The sequence below is a fragment of the Amphiura filiformis genome, chromosome 2 (genome assembly GCF_039555335.1).
Source record: "Amphiura filiformis chromosome 2, Afil_fr2py, whole genome shotgun sequence".
Taxonomy (NCBI): domain Eukaryota; kingdom Metazoa; phylum Echinodermata; class Ophiuroidea; order Amphilepidida; family Amphiuridae; genus Amphiura; species Amphiura filiformis.
The window spans coordinates 63,973,581-63,993,134 of record NC_092629.1 but is presented as its reverse complement, the minus strand read 5'-3'; the positions used below and the strand labels follow the sequence as shown (position 1 = coordinate 63,993,134).

The 19,554-nt window shown below is 35.9% G+C and overlaps 1 protein-coding gene across 1 annotated transcript; it reads right to left on the bottom strand.

The window, feature by feature from the left end:
* Positions 1–561: 561 nt before the first annotated feature.
* LOC140146531 (ras-related protein Rab-13-like) lies at positions 562–19,362 on the bottom strand. Its single transcript, XM_072168411.1, has 7 exons — positions 18,785–19,362; positions 13,552–13,612; positions 11,007–11,067; positions 10,614–10,691; positions 9,662–9,751; positions 6,203–6,268; positions 562–4,747 (listed from the first exon to the last, which is right to left on the bottom strand). Exons 1-7 carry the CDS (start codon positions 18,906–18,908, stop codon positions 4,598–4,600), a joined length of 630 nt encoding a protein of 209 aa, XP_072024512.1. The 5' UTR covers positions 18,909–19,362; the 3' UTR covers positions 562–4,597.
* Positions 19,363–19,554: the final 192 nt, after the last annotated feature.

Below are 19,554 nucleotides of genomic sequence, written 5' to 3'. Positions count from 1 at the left end.
TTGGTGTGGGGCTAAACATTCCTCCCACCCAACATACATGTTTTACTTTCCTCAGCACATACAGTTAACCATTTGTACCCACTGGTTGGAGAGCTACAATAGAGGTAGATGGTCTTGTCAAAGTGCACAAGGTGGCACTACACCAAAATGAATGCTGCTTCTGTAACAAGTGCACAACATATAGTGGGCCTATAGTGGGCCTCCTCCCACACAACAAGCATGGTTTACTCTCTCTCTCCAGCACTGTATGCATTGAACTAAACTGAGCTCAAAAAGAAACTTATAATTTTTCACAAGGTCATATCTTGAAATCCTGTCCATCAAATTGAACCAAAATTACACACAGATTTACTTCAATACTCTACTCTTAACACATGTCAGTAACCAAGCAGTTATCCAACTGACACAACAGGAAAATGCACTGACATGGGACAGCTTCCTGGACTACATTCACAGCCCAGCCCTGTTTCATGAAAAAAGTGTATGAAAAGCAGAAAGCAGCACCGTTTTATCATCTGTGCAAGGATCTTGTGTGCATTCTCACAGATTTTTTTTCTGGGTGCCAAATGTTGGGCTGTGAAAGTGAAGGAAGTTCAGGAAGCTGTCCCATGACAGTGCATTTTGCTGTTGTGTCAGTTGGACAACTGCTTGGTTACTGACATGTGTTTTGAGTAGAGTATTAAGGTAATTCTGTGTGTAATTTTGGTTTATTTTGATTGACAGTATTTTAAGATACGACCTTGTGATTCACAAGTTGTAAAAAATTATAAGTTTCTTTTTGAGCTCAGTTTAGTTGTACCCCCTGGTTGGAGAGCAACAATAGAGGTAGATGGCCTTTTCAACAAGTGTACAACATGGTGGCACCACACTAAAATTAATGCTGCTTCTATAACACTTCATTGAGCACACATGATTGATTGATGTAGCTACATGTGCAACGGCATATTAACAAAATGACACAGTACAAGCCCTCACGCAAATGTCATGTTTGTTATATATGAAGCAACATAATCAATCTAAATGAGCTGTTTGTCGCTAATATTTACTATGAATGTGAAATATAGCCTATTATATACCTCATCTAAAGATTCCCGCCATCTGATTGGTTAAAAGCTTGGGCACAGTTTTGCCTATGCCCGCAAAAGTAACTATTCCCCGGGCATATACGCACGCATTAATGTTTTTGCGCGCTATAATTACGCAGAAATTGCAGATTAATCTGTGCCATTCGCATTGAAACTAGCAATTTCTTTTCCCAAAATCGATGCTTTTACCCAAACAGATAACAAGAATCTTAAGAGTTGGTATATAAAACAAATATTGACTGCTTTTTATTCAGGGCATGGTTAAAATTATAGGCCTGTGGTGATCTCAAACCCTATCCCTCATAGCAGTCAATTTTGTATACTTAATGTAGTGCTTGCTTAAAGTCCTTAATAGTATTTTAATGTTCTGAGCAACACTTAAATGAACATGATATCTCTGGCATTTTAAGTCTAACTGTGATGTAGTTTTCTCTATATTTATACAGTTCCAAAATGGCACATAAAAGTAAAACTAATTATCTAGATCGCAGCATATATAATTATGTTGCATCACCAAGGGCTATTCAGTGTATTTATACATCCTGTCCTTTTTGCCATGGTAGATATGACCTTAGTCTCCCACACAGGGGGTGCGGGTATATATTGTGAATGGAGTCGCCCATTCAGGCAGCCCAATTTGTGCTCTCTGTGTGCAACATTAATATCATACTATCAACAGCATGGATTTCAACTGGAATAACCATGATGAAAATAAAAACACATGGTTTTCCAATGGCACAAATATTTTTCAATTTTTGTATATGGCACTATTAAAAAGGCATCAAAAGCTTTACATTATATGACTTATGATGCACTGCACTCATAATAACAATACCATTCTCTCCTTCACATTGGTCAGTTTTTTGGCTCATGTGGTATAATTACTGTTATCATCAGAAATTGACAATTTTATGAGGCTCCTGGCCTATGGCTACTTGGTATTAAATTGTTATTGACTATTCTATACATGGAAGTAGTAGATGCAAGATATATTGTGAATGAAGCAAGGAATGGGTTGAAAGGGCTATTCTGGTTTAAATCCATACACCCCTATGGAAGACATCGCCATAATCTCACACATATGGAATGTGGATTTCAAATGCGTTTTCCTGAATGGATGACTCTATTTGAAATCTACACCCGCTGTGTGGGAGATTAAAGTCATGTCTTCCAGGGGGTTTATGGATTTTATCTGGACACTTAGACACTTCCAAGAAGGAATTAATTACTTGATCTCAAAATCATCTGTTATTATTATCAAAATGAAACTATTTGCTTATTGATCAGTTTTTGGTGCAGCTAAGCAAATAAATTTGTATAAAATATCTATGAATGTGGTTTTAATTACTGTTAATGATCAGCAACAGACCCTATGTCTTTAATGAAGGCAGGGTTGTCTCTATGCTGAATTTAGTGCTGGCTAAAATGTTCAAGACATGTTATTTGTCCTAATTGCTCTCATGGATCAATTTCCAGCTCTTTTGAAAGGTAAAAAGGTACAATTTCTCTATTTCAGAGAGTGCTCGTTGGCATATTCCCTTGAGCATGTTGAGTGCCAGTTGGTTACTGCCGATCAACACTGACCAGTGTAGTGACATCCTCAAATAAGGGAGGGTGCCTGGCCTGGCATAAAATTTTTTAAAAAGATACCCTTTTCAGAGTCTTGGTTAGCAGCGACGTCGCTTGGGACACCATCACAGCGTCTTCATTTGGTGCAGTGTTTACAATCCTCCATTCACATTCCAATGGGTGGTCATCAAGTGTCAGCAGATCATTGTAAATGGCGGGCAGGTCGTATCGTATTATGTCCCTGTTGAGTGTAGGATTTTGTGTCTTTATCTCTAGGGTTTCCTTGATCTTCCTGTCCCAGAAACAATCTTCCATGCCGCTGACTTCCACATTAACAATAAAGGCACCGTGATGGTGCCTTAAGCTACGTCACTGCAAACCAAGACTCTGAAAAGGTAACTTTTTTAGCAAATGTAAAAAATGACAGAGTCCAATATCAGTCTACACGCTGGTGTATTGGGCAATTCCATTTAAAATCCACTCTCCCCCTGTGGAAGATTTAGCTTAAGTCTTCCACAGAGGGAGTATGAGTTTTGAATAGAATAGACAATTGGGTAACTTCCATTTAAAATAATCACTCCAGTTGTGGAAGATATAGGTAAAGAAAGCCATAATACAGGGGGAGTATGGGTTTCAAAATGATTAATCCTGACCAATTACATTTGAAAAACATACTCGCCCTGTAGAAGGTATTTCCAAAATCTTCCACAGGGATAGTGTGGATTTCAACTGGAATAGCCCATTTATAAAATTATTGACTGCCACATAGAAATTATCTTGCACAAGGTATGTTCTGCCGTCCCTAGTAAAAACACTGCAATTACCAGCAGTTTTTACTAAGAAATACCAGCAATTAAAGAAATGCAATATTTTCTATGCTATTTACATGTAAATACTTCAGTTGTACTTAGGAAGCAAATAAAAAAAATCTCCCATTTCAGAAAGCGGGATCGGTTTTGTTATTCATGTGCCGATACTGGTTTTCAACTTGGGAGAATATGGAACTATAAATAAACGGTCGTCATGTGAGTACAAGAAAGTCATTAGTACAACTGCTTCCTTTTGTCATTCAAATTTGTACCGAGTTGCTGGACTTGAGATGCTTTCAGGAGCAACTTTAAACAGCCAGTGAACAAAAAAATCTTACAAAAGACTTACAAATATGTGACCACCTCTGACAAAACCATGAACAAGTCACATTTCTGACATTTCATGATATGAATAAAATTGTAAGCATTGTAAAATGATACCAAATCATATAAATAGCATCAATACTTTTCAAGATATGGATAATTTTGTAAATGATACCTTGATATTTTTGCTAAATTGCTATTTGAGTAAGGGCCAATTAGTTTCCTGCCTTACACATGATTGAATAGGGATTATCATTGTTCAACTGTTATTTATTGATTAAATAAACTTCTTTTTAATAAGTACTTTCCAGGATTTGAAAGTCCACTTAGTCCCACAGTCAAATAAAGGTTGTGCATATGACTTATCATACCACAAATATGGCGGACAACTCAAATGCATTCAATAAAAGCTTGCTTGCAATCTACCGTGATAGTTTGTCTCACACACATAACAAATGCACTATAATCAAATAGGTTGATGACAACATTTGATTGATGGACTGCACTGTGCCATGATTTATTATGTTGAAGGACGGTTCAAATCCCTTGTTTGGAGCCAATCGATAACAACATGCAGGGCCTCTATACCATGAAATTGAGAATTTCAAAATTTGATTGTTTTTTATGGGAATATCATCTTTAAAAGGCCTATAACTCAAAAACATGTCTGACGACTTGTTCCGGTTTTTGTTGGAGCTGGTCTCATATTTGTAAAGGTTTTGGATTCCTCTGCAAACACAATTTCAAAATTTAACACAAAGCAGCTATATTGCATATACTTTCTGGCACTCATACGACGAACTGTTTTCATCAGCAACATAAGCTTTTGTCTTTATTAATGAGGGACTCATCAGCCAAGTCAATACTATCTTCTGTGTTGTACAATCTTATGTTAGCCATTTGTCTATCAATGGATTTCTTTCTCTTTCTCATTACTTGTTTTACCAATACTGTGAAAGCCTGTGAACAGAGAATAATAAATTCAACCAATTAATCAATCAGTCAATAATTAGAAACAATGTCAATAATAGAAAACAAAGCAAACCAGATAAAAGCTACCTTAACATATTGTTTCTCCCAAAAGTTTGCATGTGTGTTTAAAGCCATATTATAACATTTGCTGAGGAGAACGACCTCAAAAAATTTATAAATTGCTGGTTTTTACACGATTGTAATGTACTTTAACTTTAGTCACTAAAGATACTCTGCAAAAATGAAGACTTTAGGTACGGTACTGTAGTTTTGTCAATATCCGAGATTTTGAATAAAACGATGGAACCGTCGTTTTATTATTACGATGGAAATATTAGTCGAACACGTATGTACAGTATGTACACGGCGTGCGGGATACACATACACACACACCCCGAGGATCGTAAGAGTAACTTGCATGGGCGCTAGTAGTAAATTCCAATTTTCTATGCTTTCCCTCGCTTGTTAGGCTCAAAATTAAAAGGGGACAATTCTGACAGTAAAAGCTAACATTTTATGGAAAATAAATACTAATCTATTTTTACAGAAATGTTATAATCTGGCTTTAAGCCAAGTTGTGCATGTTAGCAATCCTGATGATTCTCATATTTTCATTCTCATGTTTTAAAAAGTGAGTTCAGTGCCTTAGTAGATTGGGTATATCCTGGGTGTGAGATATTCATGAATTAGACTAGTGTTAAGACTCAATTTAGGAAATAAGCTTCTTATGGAATAAAGCCGAGCCTCAAGCAGGAACAGGTGATTAATTGTGTTGAGTATCCCAGGTTAAAGAAGATACAAAGCAAAATATGCTGTATAATCTTTCAATAGAAGATCCCTGTGCTACATGTAGGCGAATTCCATGCAGTTCTACACAAGATGGAGGAGCCTTTTCAAATTCAGAGATGCCACACTAGTAAGGTCAGGGGACAGTGGTATCAAAAGGCCTCAGCAAGTGAAAGGACTTCCAGCATGTCATCAGAAAAGCAAAGCCAGAATCCTAATGATGAATGACCCCAGAGCATGGAATACATAGACCCCTATTCCAAATTGAAGTATCAAGAAAGAGAGAGATTGAAGAGAAAGCTGTTCATGCAAAAACAAAACAAAAATCGTCACTTTGATACTGCTACCACGTAAGTCCACGTTCAAAATGAGCATAAAGTTGTAACTGGTAGTTTTGAGACATCCTGGCTGCTGAGTTGATGTTCTTTGTTTGCCGCACATCTGTAAAAGCCAGTAGTATGTCCTTTGTGAATGGCCCATTGGGCCTTCATTCACAAAAAAACACAGACATACTACTGGCTTGAACAGGTGCGTGTGATACAAACACCACCAACGCAGCAGCCAGAAACTACCCAATTGTGACTTTACGCTCATTTTGTGGTAGCAAGTCACATATGCTGAAGTCCAGTTTATCTGCTAATTCACCAGGGGACTCACCTCTTCTATATTTGTATCACTGTGTGCACTTGTTTCTATAAACCCCATTTCATGATGATCAGCAAACTGAAAAAAAAAATGATACAGATACATTGAGTTACTCAAGTTGAAATCCATACATCTCACTACGGAAGACATGACCTTAATCTCTTACACAGGGAGTGTGGATTTCAAATGGGAAATACCTGAATGGGTGACTCTAATTTGAAATGAAATCTACACCCTGTGTGGGAGATTATAAGGTCATGTCTTCCATACATGGTGTGGGGATTTTAGCTTGAATAGCCTATTAGCTTAGTTACAAGCCGACGACGAACGTCGGCTTGTACTGTCTTCTTGGCGTTCTTCTTTCTTCTGTCGACCACATTACGTGCACGTATAACTCAGTCACGGGTTGGCGTATTTTAACAAAACGTTGTCAGAATGACCGTTGGCATTGCCCGCACATGTCATATGACATTGACTTGCATCTGACCTTTGACCTAGCTACAATGGTCAAAAACGTGATTTTTTTTGCTTTTTCGTAGCAAAACGTGACATTTTGCGTGATTTGCCACGTTTCGCCCTAGCTCTGCTATGCTTTGACCGATTTTGATCATACTTGGTCACAAACACCACTGACCATGTCCCCACATGTTACATGACATTGAACTCCATTTGACCTTTGACCTGCTCACAATGGCTAAAATGCGATTTTTACTATAAAATGTATCTTCTTCCACAAATAACATGTGATGGTGACATGCTTAGGTCATGTGACTTGACTTTGGTCGGTGTCTATAGGGTGTTCACAGATAAGGGGTCAAAGGTCATTAAGGGGGTCATTTCCGGTCTGAAAGCTAAAAATATTCAAAAAATCACTGTCTTTACAACTTACATAGCAGAGAGTCGCCATTAGCACACATGGATCGCTACTAGCCAGGGTCTTTAGGATGCCTACAGTTTTGGGGTCAAAGGTCATTAAGGGGTCACTTCGGTCAAAAACCAAAATTATCAAAAATGTTCAAAAATTTTTATCTCAAAAGATAAACAGACCAGAATAATATAACCATCATACTTGAATCAGAGTTCCCTGATGTATGCATGGTATTTTTATTTTGGGGGTCAAAGGTCATTAAGGGGTCACTTCCTGTTTTTAGCTGAATAACTTCAAGAATTTTTATCTCAAGAACTAAACATGCTAGAATTTTTTATTTAAAATTGGAACAATGCATTTTGTCGGTGTACGTAAGGTTTTTTTTCCATTGAAGTCAAAGGTCATTAAGGGGGTCAAAAGGTCAATCAAATATTAAAAAATAAATCAAAATCCATGTATAAGTTCCGATTAAGCTGAAATTCACCAGGAATCTTTCTTATGACATCCTAAGCACAATTCAAGAGCAGTTGACCCCATCCGTGACCCAAGGGTCAAGTTATAGGGGTCAAAGGTCAAATTTCGAAATTGGTCCAATCGAGCTCAAATTCAACAGGAATTATTCTTACGACATTCTAAACATGTTAAAAATATTCATGACCCCAAAGGTCAAAGTTTAGGGTCAAAGGTCAAATTTCTAAATTGCTCAAACTTGACCCATCAAAAGGTCGGCTTGTGTGTCATGTCTCGCATGACAATTTCTATATAGCTCTTGTTACAGTTTGTTACCCCGGATCCTCACAGACCAACCTGGGTAAACAAACAAACAAACACCCTAAATTCATGAAGTTTTTCTCAACAGAAAAAATTGCCAATAGGTGGCGCACTAACAGAAAGCTATTCCAGATGGTGTAGTGCGTGTTTAATGATAGTAAATTTGGTATCAAAATGGTAAAATAAAGCACCCAATAAAGATGACTCACTTAAGCTAGAGTCCGAAGTTTTCCGTTTTACGGAAAACGGAAGAAAATCACAGAATCAGAGGTACAACACGGAAAATGACATTTTTGCATGATGTGACAAAAATTGTTATAAGATAAGAGAAATAAGTGTTAAAAACAATCATGAGTTGTGTATGTCAACTTTTATGACTAAAATACTGTTTAATAATACTGAAATAAAGGTATATTACCAAGGCATGAACCCCTATATCCCTCCAAACATCGTAATAGTCGGCCTATTATCGTGAGAATATTCCAATCAGAGCATATTGATCGCAATATTGAACACTTTATTGTGACATTAATATCATTGTTTACACCTGTTAAGCTTTATTCATGACACGGATTTACAAATTTTACAACACAGATTACAACACGGAAAAGCGGTAAACTTGAACTCTAACTTAAGCCCTTAATTTAATTTCAAGAATAATTTAAATTGTTAGTCCTTTGTCATACAATTACTATGATAAAATTGCACATTTATACCATTAGATCTTCGGAGAAACATCATTCTTTATAATTATAATATATCTTATCATATTTAATTTCTTTTCATCATTTCCTGGATTTTGCTGCAATTGGTCACACTTTGTCAACAATTTTATTGGTTGACATTTTGTAATTGTACCAATACAAGTAGGTAGACACACAGAAATGGTAACTGGAGTGTCAACATCACAAAAGGACATGATATCATCTTTAAATTACTCCTGTAATGGTAACCCATGCAGCAACCATGCCTGACAACTCTAGGGATGCCCAGCGTCTGCTAAATTGCTTCCGATAACAACATGACTTTGTATGTCAATATTGAAGAGATAACAAAAACTACCAGAGGCCTTTATTTGTCACAGTGAAGAGTTAAGATGTTTTTAGAGCTGCATATCATTTTTGGGTAAAATATAGCACCAGCAGAACTTGTGGGAGAAGCCCATTCTTCATACTCTGGCTATTACATTTATTTATCTGATTTGTATTATTTTGGGAACAATTGATATATATTTTTCACAACTGATCTTTTCTGTCACCCTTCTCCCTCTGTTTGCTAGCTACCCAAGTGGACTGACTGTTAATTGCAGTTAAAATACTTGATTTTAATTAGTACTTAATTTTAATTAACCATGATGTAAAGCATCTTTAAATGGACCTGGCTTAATTGTGATTGGAACGTCTCCCTGATCTTGTGATGATTTAAATCCTCCAGGCACTTATTGCCATTACCACTAACTACAGTGTACACAGCTAGCTGTGGAATTTGAGGCACTTTGTGTTGGCGTGAAAGTTAAACTCGCACTTGGTGCACAGCTCGTACTTCCATGCTTGGTGCATGCAGTTAGACTGATAACACATAGATGGCGGGTATGATTGACGGTTTAGGGACAAAGTCCCTGGGCAAAGTCCTGCTCAAAATTCAAAGCACACATCAATTTTTACTTGGGGTTTCACAATCAATAAATTGGTAGATCCCAAAATCAGAATTGTTCAATAAAGTGAGCACACAAATACCCAAATACTCAAATGTTTAGGGTGCTGTTTGAAAGTCCATGAAAATGGATAATACCCCTTGCCCCCTCCCTTACTTGGTTAGCCTTAACCTCTCACCTTTTGACCTTCTTCCCTTGACACTGTTCGTAAAGACTTTGCATCAGATTTGTTACCAACAAGAAGCTTTTCAATATCATCACATCCATTCTGTAACAAACAAGGTATGATTATAAAGTAATAAGACTACCAAAAACATATCAAAACAAATTGTCTTAATTAACTTCTGGACCGCTTTGTCAACAGTACTACCTTGTCAACAGCAATATTGTAAGATTTCTTAAAATATTTAGATACATTTTTTCCACAAAATGACACTTGGAAAATTAAAAGAATAATCGCTATGTATCATAAGTCAATTTTAATGAGGTTGATTGGTTCAACAAGTTATGAACATCCCATAGATTTACATGAGCCACTCGATTTACACAGACAATTTGAGAGCTATGAGTTCCGACATCATCTCATAGGTTAGGGTCAGGCTCAGTATGTTCTGTGCCAGTGATAGAAATAATACAAATATCCATGGATCATTGGGCCTTTGGTCTTTATCTTTTGAATCTGTACCTTCCATCGCTTTGCATTTCATAAGTTGCAGAATTCTGCATCATTTGCCTTCACTGATATCTCAAATTAAAGAAAACATAATTGTGCATATCATACACCTTATGACCTTTTAATTGATATGCCCTGGCACTGGATGAAACGTCCTGGCACCAGTCTACCATAATATTCCGTCACATGATGTTGCTGACTCCTCATGTACATGTAATACTCATCAAGATCGATATTATCAATTTGCAAAAGGCCTACAATGTGGCAAAGCTCACACAAGTGAACATTTTACAAAGGTTATAGGCGCTAGCGCCCTAAAAGCAACACAATTTTTCCACCCTTTTTTCTTACTAATTCTTTTTGCCGCCCCTTTGTTTTGGCCGCCACCTACTTTTATATGCGCATGGGAGTAGTATTCAAAACACACACCACAAACAAAACCCTGTGTAGGTCTTACCTCGGACACCATTCTCAGCCATTTTTGTGAGTTTAAAAATGAAGTTTCACTTGTAATGTCATAGATCACCATTATACCCTGCAAAAACAACAATGAAATATTCATTACGGTAGTAAATTCTCTCAATACAAGTTATTTTCAAACAATACATATACATGTATTTTCCTCATGCTTTATGCAAAATCAGGTATTTCCCACCTGAGAAGCAATCACTTTTACACTTCTGGTAATTTTTGACCATCAAACTTAACACACTTCTAATTGCATGCCTATAGTTTGTTGTTTCTTGTCCACTGGCATAATGCCTGTGTTTTACTTGTTTCTCGACATCAAGTTGCTTTCTATTTTTTTCTGATCAAAGTTGTTGTTTTTCATACTTGAAGTTGGCCCTACCTGTGCCCTTCTGAAATATTGTGCTGTTATTGTGTTATATCGCTCCTGTCCTGCTGTGTCCCTGTATAAATAACAAAACAGTTTTATTGAACTCTGAAGTTGAGTTATAAATACACATGATCAAGAGTAAGGCCTAAAAAAGAAAATTGTTTGATTGGCGCTTTTACCGCCATCGCCTGGCTAATAATTATTTGGTGCAGCAGAGATACTAAAATAAATACACGGGATCGATACACATGAATTGCTATGCACGATTTTGATATCAGACGAAAATCTTCGGATACCGGGGTGGAAAATGATGAATATCTCCCGTAAATGATTTCGTCTCAAGAAACCAGATCTGGTCTCATACACTTGAAAATATGTGTTGAACAGATATGATAGTCGTTAGTTTGCGTCTTGAGAAAAGGCCTTGCGTCTTGAACTCAAAATCTGACCAAAATTCTAATATTATATTGCGTTGGTCCTGTATGGACTACAGCGCGCAGGCTATATAGCTGCACTCACTACTCCAGTGGAGGCAGTATGACCATTGACCGCAATGTCGTGTACAAGCTTACTCACACAGCGAGAAATCAATTACCCCGGCTATTGTCAGTAGCCTTAGTCGGGTCACTTGGCTACTGCGTCTCATATGTGACACGATTTGGTCCATGGGGGCCAAAGGAGGCATTTTTGAAAATTGAACTACTGTAATTACTACATTATACATACAATAGGCTATCATTTACTGAAAACACAAAGTGTCTAGCATATTTCCAAAGTTATGAAGTTTTTGGATGTCTATTTTCTTATGTATTTTATTGTTTTTTTACTCTATATTTTTACCTTTATCTCAGTTTCAAATTTGCCACCTTTGGCCCCCATGGACCAGATCGTGTCACATATTAAAGGTTGGAATAAAATGGCCATGCGTGGCTGTGGATTCAACCTACCATGGCGATCTACCATGAAGATAGCGGGGCGATGACACTGTGTGTCGTAACATAAAAAAAAATTAGGGTAGGTCGGTCGGCTTTTTTTTTTTTTTCACACATTTTAATGGTAAATTTTGTATGATAAAGGCCTTCGAACTTTTTTGTTTCTTTTTTTAATTTTATTTATTTACTTTTTATTTTTTTTGAAAAAAAAAATAAGAAAAAAGTCCAGGGTCGGGCCTATTTTTTAGGGTTGGGCCTATTTTTAGGGTCGGTCGGGTTACGCCAATCAAACAATTATTTTTTACACCTAATGTCAACAATATTCCATTTCAAAATTTTCAGATCAATTAAAAGCCCTTTTACAATGCTGCTTCAATTGAACTTCTGCTTTACAATGTATGCTGTTATTGGCAATTTATCAGTTGCAAAAAAGTAAGCATTTATTTTGCCAATAACTCGCATTCAATATACATGAATCCAACAAGCCAAGTGATGGTTGGAATTCATTCGGCCATTACTGGGGTAAAAAATGTATTGTATTGTGTTGTAAACTTTCATCGTTCCTTTGTCTATTTGTAACACAGGTGATGAAATGGGCTACTTGAAATTTAAAATAAAACAATCTTCCCCATTGGTATACACTGAATGCCTGATGTACCAGTAACTTTAATATGCCATTTGTTTATGTATGGAATGTAAATTTTCAAGTGATGTTTTTTAAACTTGTTTGTAAATGTGAGAGAAAAGCATTGCTTTGAATTAAGAACTTAACTACAATTACTACTGGGCTTATACCAGAGTGCACCCTTGTTTGCAGAATGTTGTGAAAAATAAGGGATGGGCTTATAGTCGGAGTTGGGCTTATACCGGCATGGTTACGGCAAATGCAATGGAGCAAAAACATATGCAATTATTGCAGCCTTGACATGCTAAGAATTGAACAGGGCATCTGTCTCAGCAAACAACTCTAATCAGGGATAGGTAACATACAATGTAACCATTTCCTGAAAATCCATCTAGTCCTTGGACAGGTTGCCAAGGGCATATCACCCCCACCTAAAAAGTATTTTTGACTTTTTTATCTTGATGAATTATCACCATCCAAAAAATATATAAATACATTTTTTTTTTCTGTTTTAGTTTTGCTTTGTTTTGTTTTTCAATTTTTTGTTGCCAAATTCCTGGAATTCAAGTAATTTCCGGAAGATTTACATTCCTGTCTAATACTTCTTCAAAAGTGACAGTTGTCATTGAAGTTGTAAAATGAAGCTGTATAATTTCAATCTTGTGTCAAAACATCATTGAGGCATTATTTTAAAATTGAGCTTACATGTACAAATAAAGTTTTGACTGATTCTTGTATGAATGAATAACCATTTAACCACTTTAGAATTTAAAAAAATAATAAAAAGGAAGAAAGGAAGGCCAGGAAGAAGATAAGGAGGAAGGGATAAAGAAAGAAAAAAAGAGAGAAAGATCAAGAAAGAAAGAAAGAAAGAAAGAAAGAAAGAAAGAAAGAAAGAAAGAAGGAAGGAGGAAGCAACAGACAATGAAAGGAAGGAAGGAAAGAAGGAAGAAAGAAGTAACAAGTTACACAAATTCAAGTAAAAGGAGGAGAGACTTACCAAACTTGAACTTTGATCCTCTTGTCATCAAGAACCATATTTTTCATCTTGAAATCTATTCCTGTGCAAATGAAAGAAACAAAAAGAGACACGTACAGTACTGAGAAATCAAAGAAATATGAGAAATTGCCAGGCTAGTATTACACGACCCATCTGGAAAAATACCATGGACAAATTTCTGACACTAATGAGAATTTGGTGACATTCCTTTACTGAAATACCTGGCATATATTTAGATATGGCCAATTCCATGACAAAACTGCCTTTGTAACGTCCGTAACAAAATTTTGGAACATTATTGCTCAAAACAGGAGCATTTATTTCAAAGTTGCTATTCATGCTTCCGTAGATTGATGTCACACCTACTTCAATATAGTAAAGAAAACAATCTGAGGAAGCACCTTGACATTTTTTTTCATTATGTAAAGCGTTACGGACATTACATTTGAGATAAAATGTAACGTCCGTAACACTAAATCAACAGTGTACATTGTAGGACGATACAGGAGTATTAATTTCAAACTTGCTTTTCATGTTTACATAGAATGGAGTCAGGGCTTGCTCAATATAGTTAACAGAAAAAAATAAAACACAGAACTGAATGGAGATTTAAGGATATGTACCATCTGTCAAAAAGGCAGGCACTTTTCCGAAATGTCCGTAAAACTCGTTTCCAATTTCTGTAGCTAATTAACTAAAGAAAGCCAAAACAAAATTGCTTCATTATATTGAACATTAGAGTGTGTGTACTAGTAGCAAAAAAAATAAAGTGTTATCCTAACAGCAAACATGTGTGCTATTCACTTGAAAGTTGCAAGTTGCATGTATGTAACGTCCGTAATGGTGGAATCTGTAATAATAAAATATGGTTGTACAGTGTAAGGCGGAACTATGTCAAATCATGTCAATTGTCATTTGTATTGTATTTTTCTCTATTTTTGTCCAGGTATACTCTCAATTTGAAAGTTAATACTGCCATTGTTCAGGCTCAGTAAAATAATAATAATAATAAATAATGATATCGAGTCCCATCATAGACTCTGAATACAGAGTCTATGGTCCCATATACAGTCCAACCTTTTTTTTTTTTTTTATTCAGGGCATGCTATATGGGACCATGGGACCAAGCATGCTGCATGTGAAAACCTGGAGAAGTGATTGGTCAAATGCATTGAATATATTTGGAGTGTTGAGATTACTTCATACATGTATAGCAATGAACAGATGTTACGTTCATATGCAAAACTGTACACAACAAAGATACACTTGTCATTTTAAATCTTTTCAATACATCACATGCAGCTACATTAGGCCGACAAAAAAGATTGTTTGCCTGTCCTGCACAGACCGACCCTAATCTAGAAAATCTGGACAAAAGTTTTTATTTTATTTTAGATACAAATGTATACCGTACCCTAATTCTGGAAATTCAATGACCTTTAAAAAAAATAACAAACAGACTGACACAATTTTGAAAAAAAGTTATAGAGGACAAGCAAACAATCTTTTTTTTTTTTTGCCTAATATTGATCATGACAATTCTTTCTTTTTCTGGAAAGCAACAGATGTCTTAAAAGACATAGTTTAGTTTTGTTTTTAAAGAGTGGTGTTAGCTCTTGACGATAATTCAAAAAACAATTGTGTGTGGACCATGGTAGTATTAAAGCTTCCTTCCAAGATAGTATGCAAATTTGAGCATTTTTTTAACATTTGGGTTTAAAAAACTGGAGGGGAGCATATAGCGAACTATATTGTTCATGTGTGTGCTGATTGTCTAACATTATGTACAATGTATATACCGGTAATAAAATGATATTACTCATCATGTAAACCTTATCTCTGTGATGAAGAGCCCATATGGCTATGACATATTGTGTGCATGGTGTTACAATTATGTACCATACACACACATATACATTACCGATAAAGTAAATACCCAGTTTTATCAATGCTTACATTATGATAACGCATACCGTCCATGTAGAAAGTATTCCTATAATATATCATCACTGGGAAAACAAGACCTTACTTTAATCATAAACTGATACTTGATGATAAATTTGCTACTGTTACAGATTTGTAAATATGTTTTTTTGAGGGGGATTTATTTTTGTTAACTGTACAATGTATACTGTATACACGTACGTACCAGATCGACAGCCTCATGGATGTGCCACAGTTTTGGGACCAGTATATCGATGGGTGGGTTTCCAGTGGAGACCAATGTGCCCAATTGGGCACATTAGGGCAAAAGTGCCCCTAAAAGTACCAAATTAGGGCAAATTTGAGTGTTTTTGGTGCAAAATTGGTATGTACATGTTATGTACTGATGGGTGCAAAACAGGAAAAAGTAGGTATATAGAAAGTCTACATGGCACATCCCATTACAAATATTTTTAAAGACCCCCTCCCCTGGTACATGTACAGTGGACATGCGTCCCACATACACTGGTCACCTTTATCTGATCAAACACAGTTTAATATTATACAGTGTTCCATTTGCTGGTATATTGCATGCTTTATAAAATTTGGGAATTGAATATACAGTGTTTTTTTTTTTTCTAAATATACAAAAAAAGTTTGAAATCAAAAGCTGCCAGATATTTATTTGGTGAACATCAATGCAATTGAAGCTCATCACAAAATGTCATGTACACAATGTTTGGAAATAATGGTATTTTTTTTAGATTTTTTGGATTTTTTTTTATTAAAAAAAATATATTTTTTTTTTTATTTAAAATCATTTTTTTTCTCCAAGAACTCCAATTATTATTATTTTTTTTGCACAATGCATAGTGAATAATATTGTGTTTATATACATGTAGCCCAAGTTGTAATCAATGCACTCTCTAATTAAAGCAGGCATGCTCAAATAGATTTTGTGAAATGCCACATTAAAAAATGAAATAACATAGTGCCACTATCCATTTTTTTTCCAAATACACCGTAGCGTCCCATGAGTGGGGTCCAGTGTCCCTCCTTAGCGCCCCTGGTTAGGGACAGGGGAAAAGCCCTGGCATGGTCCAGCACCAAGTTATTTAAAGGAGAAAATCCAAAATAAAAATAAAATAATTAAATATTTTGCAATTTTCAATTTTGGACGCGGGCGGTTAACAGTAAAGGCCAATTCCACCGTTACGGACGTTACAGATACATGCAACTTGCAACGTTTAAGTGAATAGCAGTATTAGCACACATGTTTGCTGTTAGGATAACACTTTATTTCTTAATACCGGGTATGCCACTAGTACACACTCTAATGTTCATTATTATGAAGCAATTTTGTTTTGGCTTTCTTAGTTAATTAGCTACAGAAATTAGAAAGCAGCGTTACGGACGTTACTGCGAAAGTGCCTGCCTTTTGACAGATGGTACATATCCTTAAATCTCCATTCAGTTCTGTGTTTAATTTTTTTCTGTTAACTACATTGAGCAAGCCCTGACTCCATATAAACATGAAAAGCAAGTTTGAAATTAATACTCCTGTATCATCCTACATTGTACATTGTACACTGTTGATTTAGTGTTACGGACATTACATTTTATCTCAAATGTAACGTCCGTAACGTTTTTCATGATGAAAAAAAACTGTCAAGGTGCTTCCTCAGATTTTTTTCTTTACTATCTTGAAGTAGGTGTGACATCAATCTATGGAGGCATGATTAGCAAGTTTGAAATAAATGCTCCTGTTTTGAGCAATAATGTTCCAAAATTTTGTTACGGACGTTACAAAGGCACTTTTGGCATGGAATTGGCCTAAATTAAGAATCAAGTGTGAAGGGCCTTATCTGGAAAGAACCAGCTCATTTAAACGTCCAAATGATTATGTCTGTGTTCGATCTTCCTAGCTTTACTAGGACTAAGTATGAGCCATCTATTATAGCCCCTCCTATTTTTAGCAATATTTTTGATGCGATCGCCCGTCGTTTACTTCTTAACTTCCATTGCTTTACACAGTGTCATGCTTCAGCAAATGCAACCCGGGGTCACTCCTATTGTGACCTGTACACCATCCGCGATAGTCAACTTTTGAAAAACACCCTAAACAAGGATTTAACCCTTGGCTGGCCCTAAACAGGTAACACACACCTGTTTTCACACCCTAAAACAGGGATTTTATTCCTTACATCAAATTTCATGGATACCCTAAATTTCATTTCCGCGTATTTTATGGCAATTGCAATTTTGCTACCTTTTTTTCCAATTTTTCATGTTTTTGACACCCTAAACACGACACGCGCGTATCGTGCCTACCCACGAAAAACGACCCTTTTTACGCGTTTTTATTATCGTGGATGGTGCACAGGCCACAATGGGAATGACCCCCCTGGGGAATGCATTTACATTTTTAATGTATGTAAGTGCAATGGACTCTATTAATTAGCGGAAGCCTCGAATATGAAAGCTATCAGTGAGCAAATTTGTAGCTAAACTTCTCAAGCAAATTGCAGAAAACTAAAAAATACACATCCTCTGTGCTCCTACCCACCTCACAACTACTTCCACCCTATCCATAATTGCTCTACTCTTCAGGACGGGGTGACTTTGGACATGCACTTGAATACATGGTATCCAAATTCACCCCTGATTCATTAGGCCAAAAAAAAAAAAAATTGTTTGTTTGTCCTCCACAGCTTTGAAAGAGGGGCATGGGAGGCGGATTTTTCTTTTTTTCTTTTTCGATTTGGTGTATTCCTGGACCTATAGCTAGAGCTAAAATACTACAATCATTCATGGTGAATTTAAAAAAAACCATTTCGTTTCTTTAATATGCAGTTAAAGTTATAATTTCATAGTCTTTTAATGATTTCAAATTCAATGTATTTTAAAGTCACTAAAAATAATAGACTATGACATGAACACAAGTTATAACTTTGCATATTGAAGAAACAAAATTTTTTTTTTCAGTACATATATATCCACGAAAAAAAGCATATAATTTCCAAAATTTCAGTTGATTCCGATTTTGCGTTTGCGAGTTATGCATGATTATATATGTACTATGTTGCACCAGAACGAAATTCAAATTTCGCGATATCTTTGCTAAACGAATTAATCTGCAAGAAATATTTTGTACATAAATATTATGTAGCCACTTAGCCAGAGTATTCCAGTGATATAAAAATCTCAACTTTTTTTGAGAAAAGTGGGGGGATGAGGCTGTTGATCACGAAATGCTCCTTTAATGGTTTGATAGCAATAATACATTCTAAATATACAAACATTTACATACCTATGGTTGTCAAGTGTGGTTGTATAAACCCTTCCTCTGTGAAGCGACATAACATACATGTTTTCCCCACTCCTGAGTCACCAATCATCAGCAGACGAACAAGAATATCATACTGTTTGGCCATTATTTCCCAAGTTAAATAATTTTTTGGGGGTTTTGGGGCCTATAAAAATCAAGCCAGGTCTCACTGCACTTCAAAATATCAGTGCTCTCTGCAAACTTTGAACAAAGCAACTTCAAATCAACTCCAATATTGCGCACATTTCATTCGATAAAACAAGTTTAACATTTTTTCTAAAACATGTTTACACTGCACAGTAAATCATGTAAGCTTACTACATTAACCGGTGTTTTGTCAGTGAAACTGAAAGTCATTCAAGTGTCACTTTTTATTCCATCCAATTCCAATCTCAGCGTGTTCACAACAAAATAAAGACAACATTACATCATTTTTATTCAACATCTGAAGGCCAAAGCAATAAAATAATTGTATCGTGTCTGCGTCAAATATTTTAATTTAACACAGTGGGTGTGAAACTGCGATTCATCATTTGTCCACACACAGATTGCGGAAAAACAATAGCAGCAGAAGTGAACAGGTGTTTTACGAAATAACGTGCCTTTCTGGTAATTGACATGTATCCGGCTATTTTAAAATTTGTACCTATTTATTTAAATATCAATAAGTTTTACTATCAATAAATAATATTAATGGTTATGTTATAATTTAAAATATTATTTTGATGGGTTATAATACAGTTGATGATTGT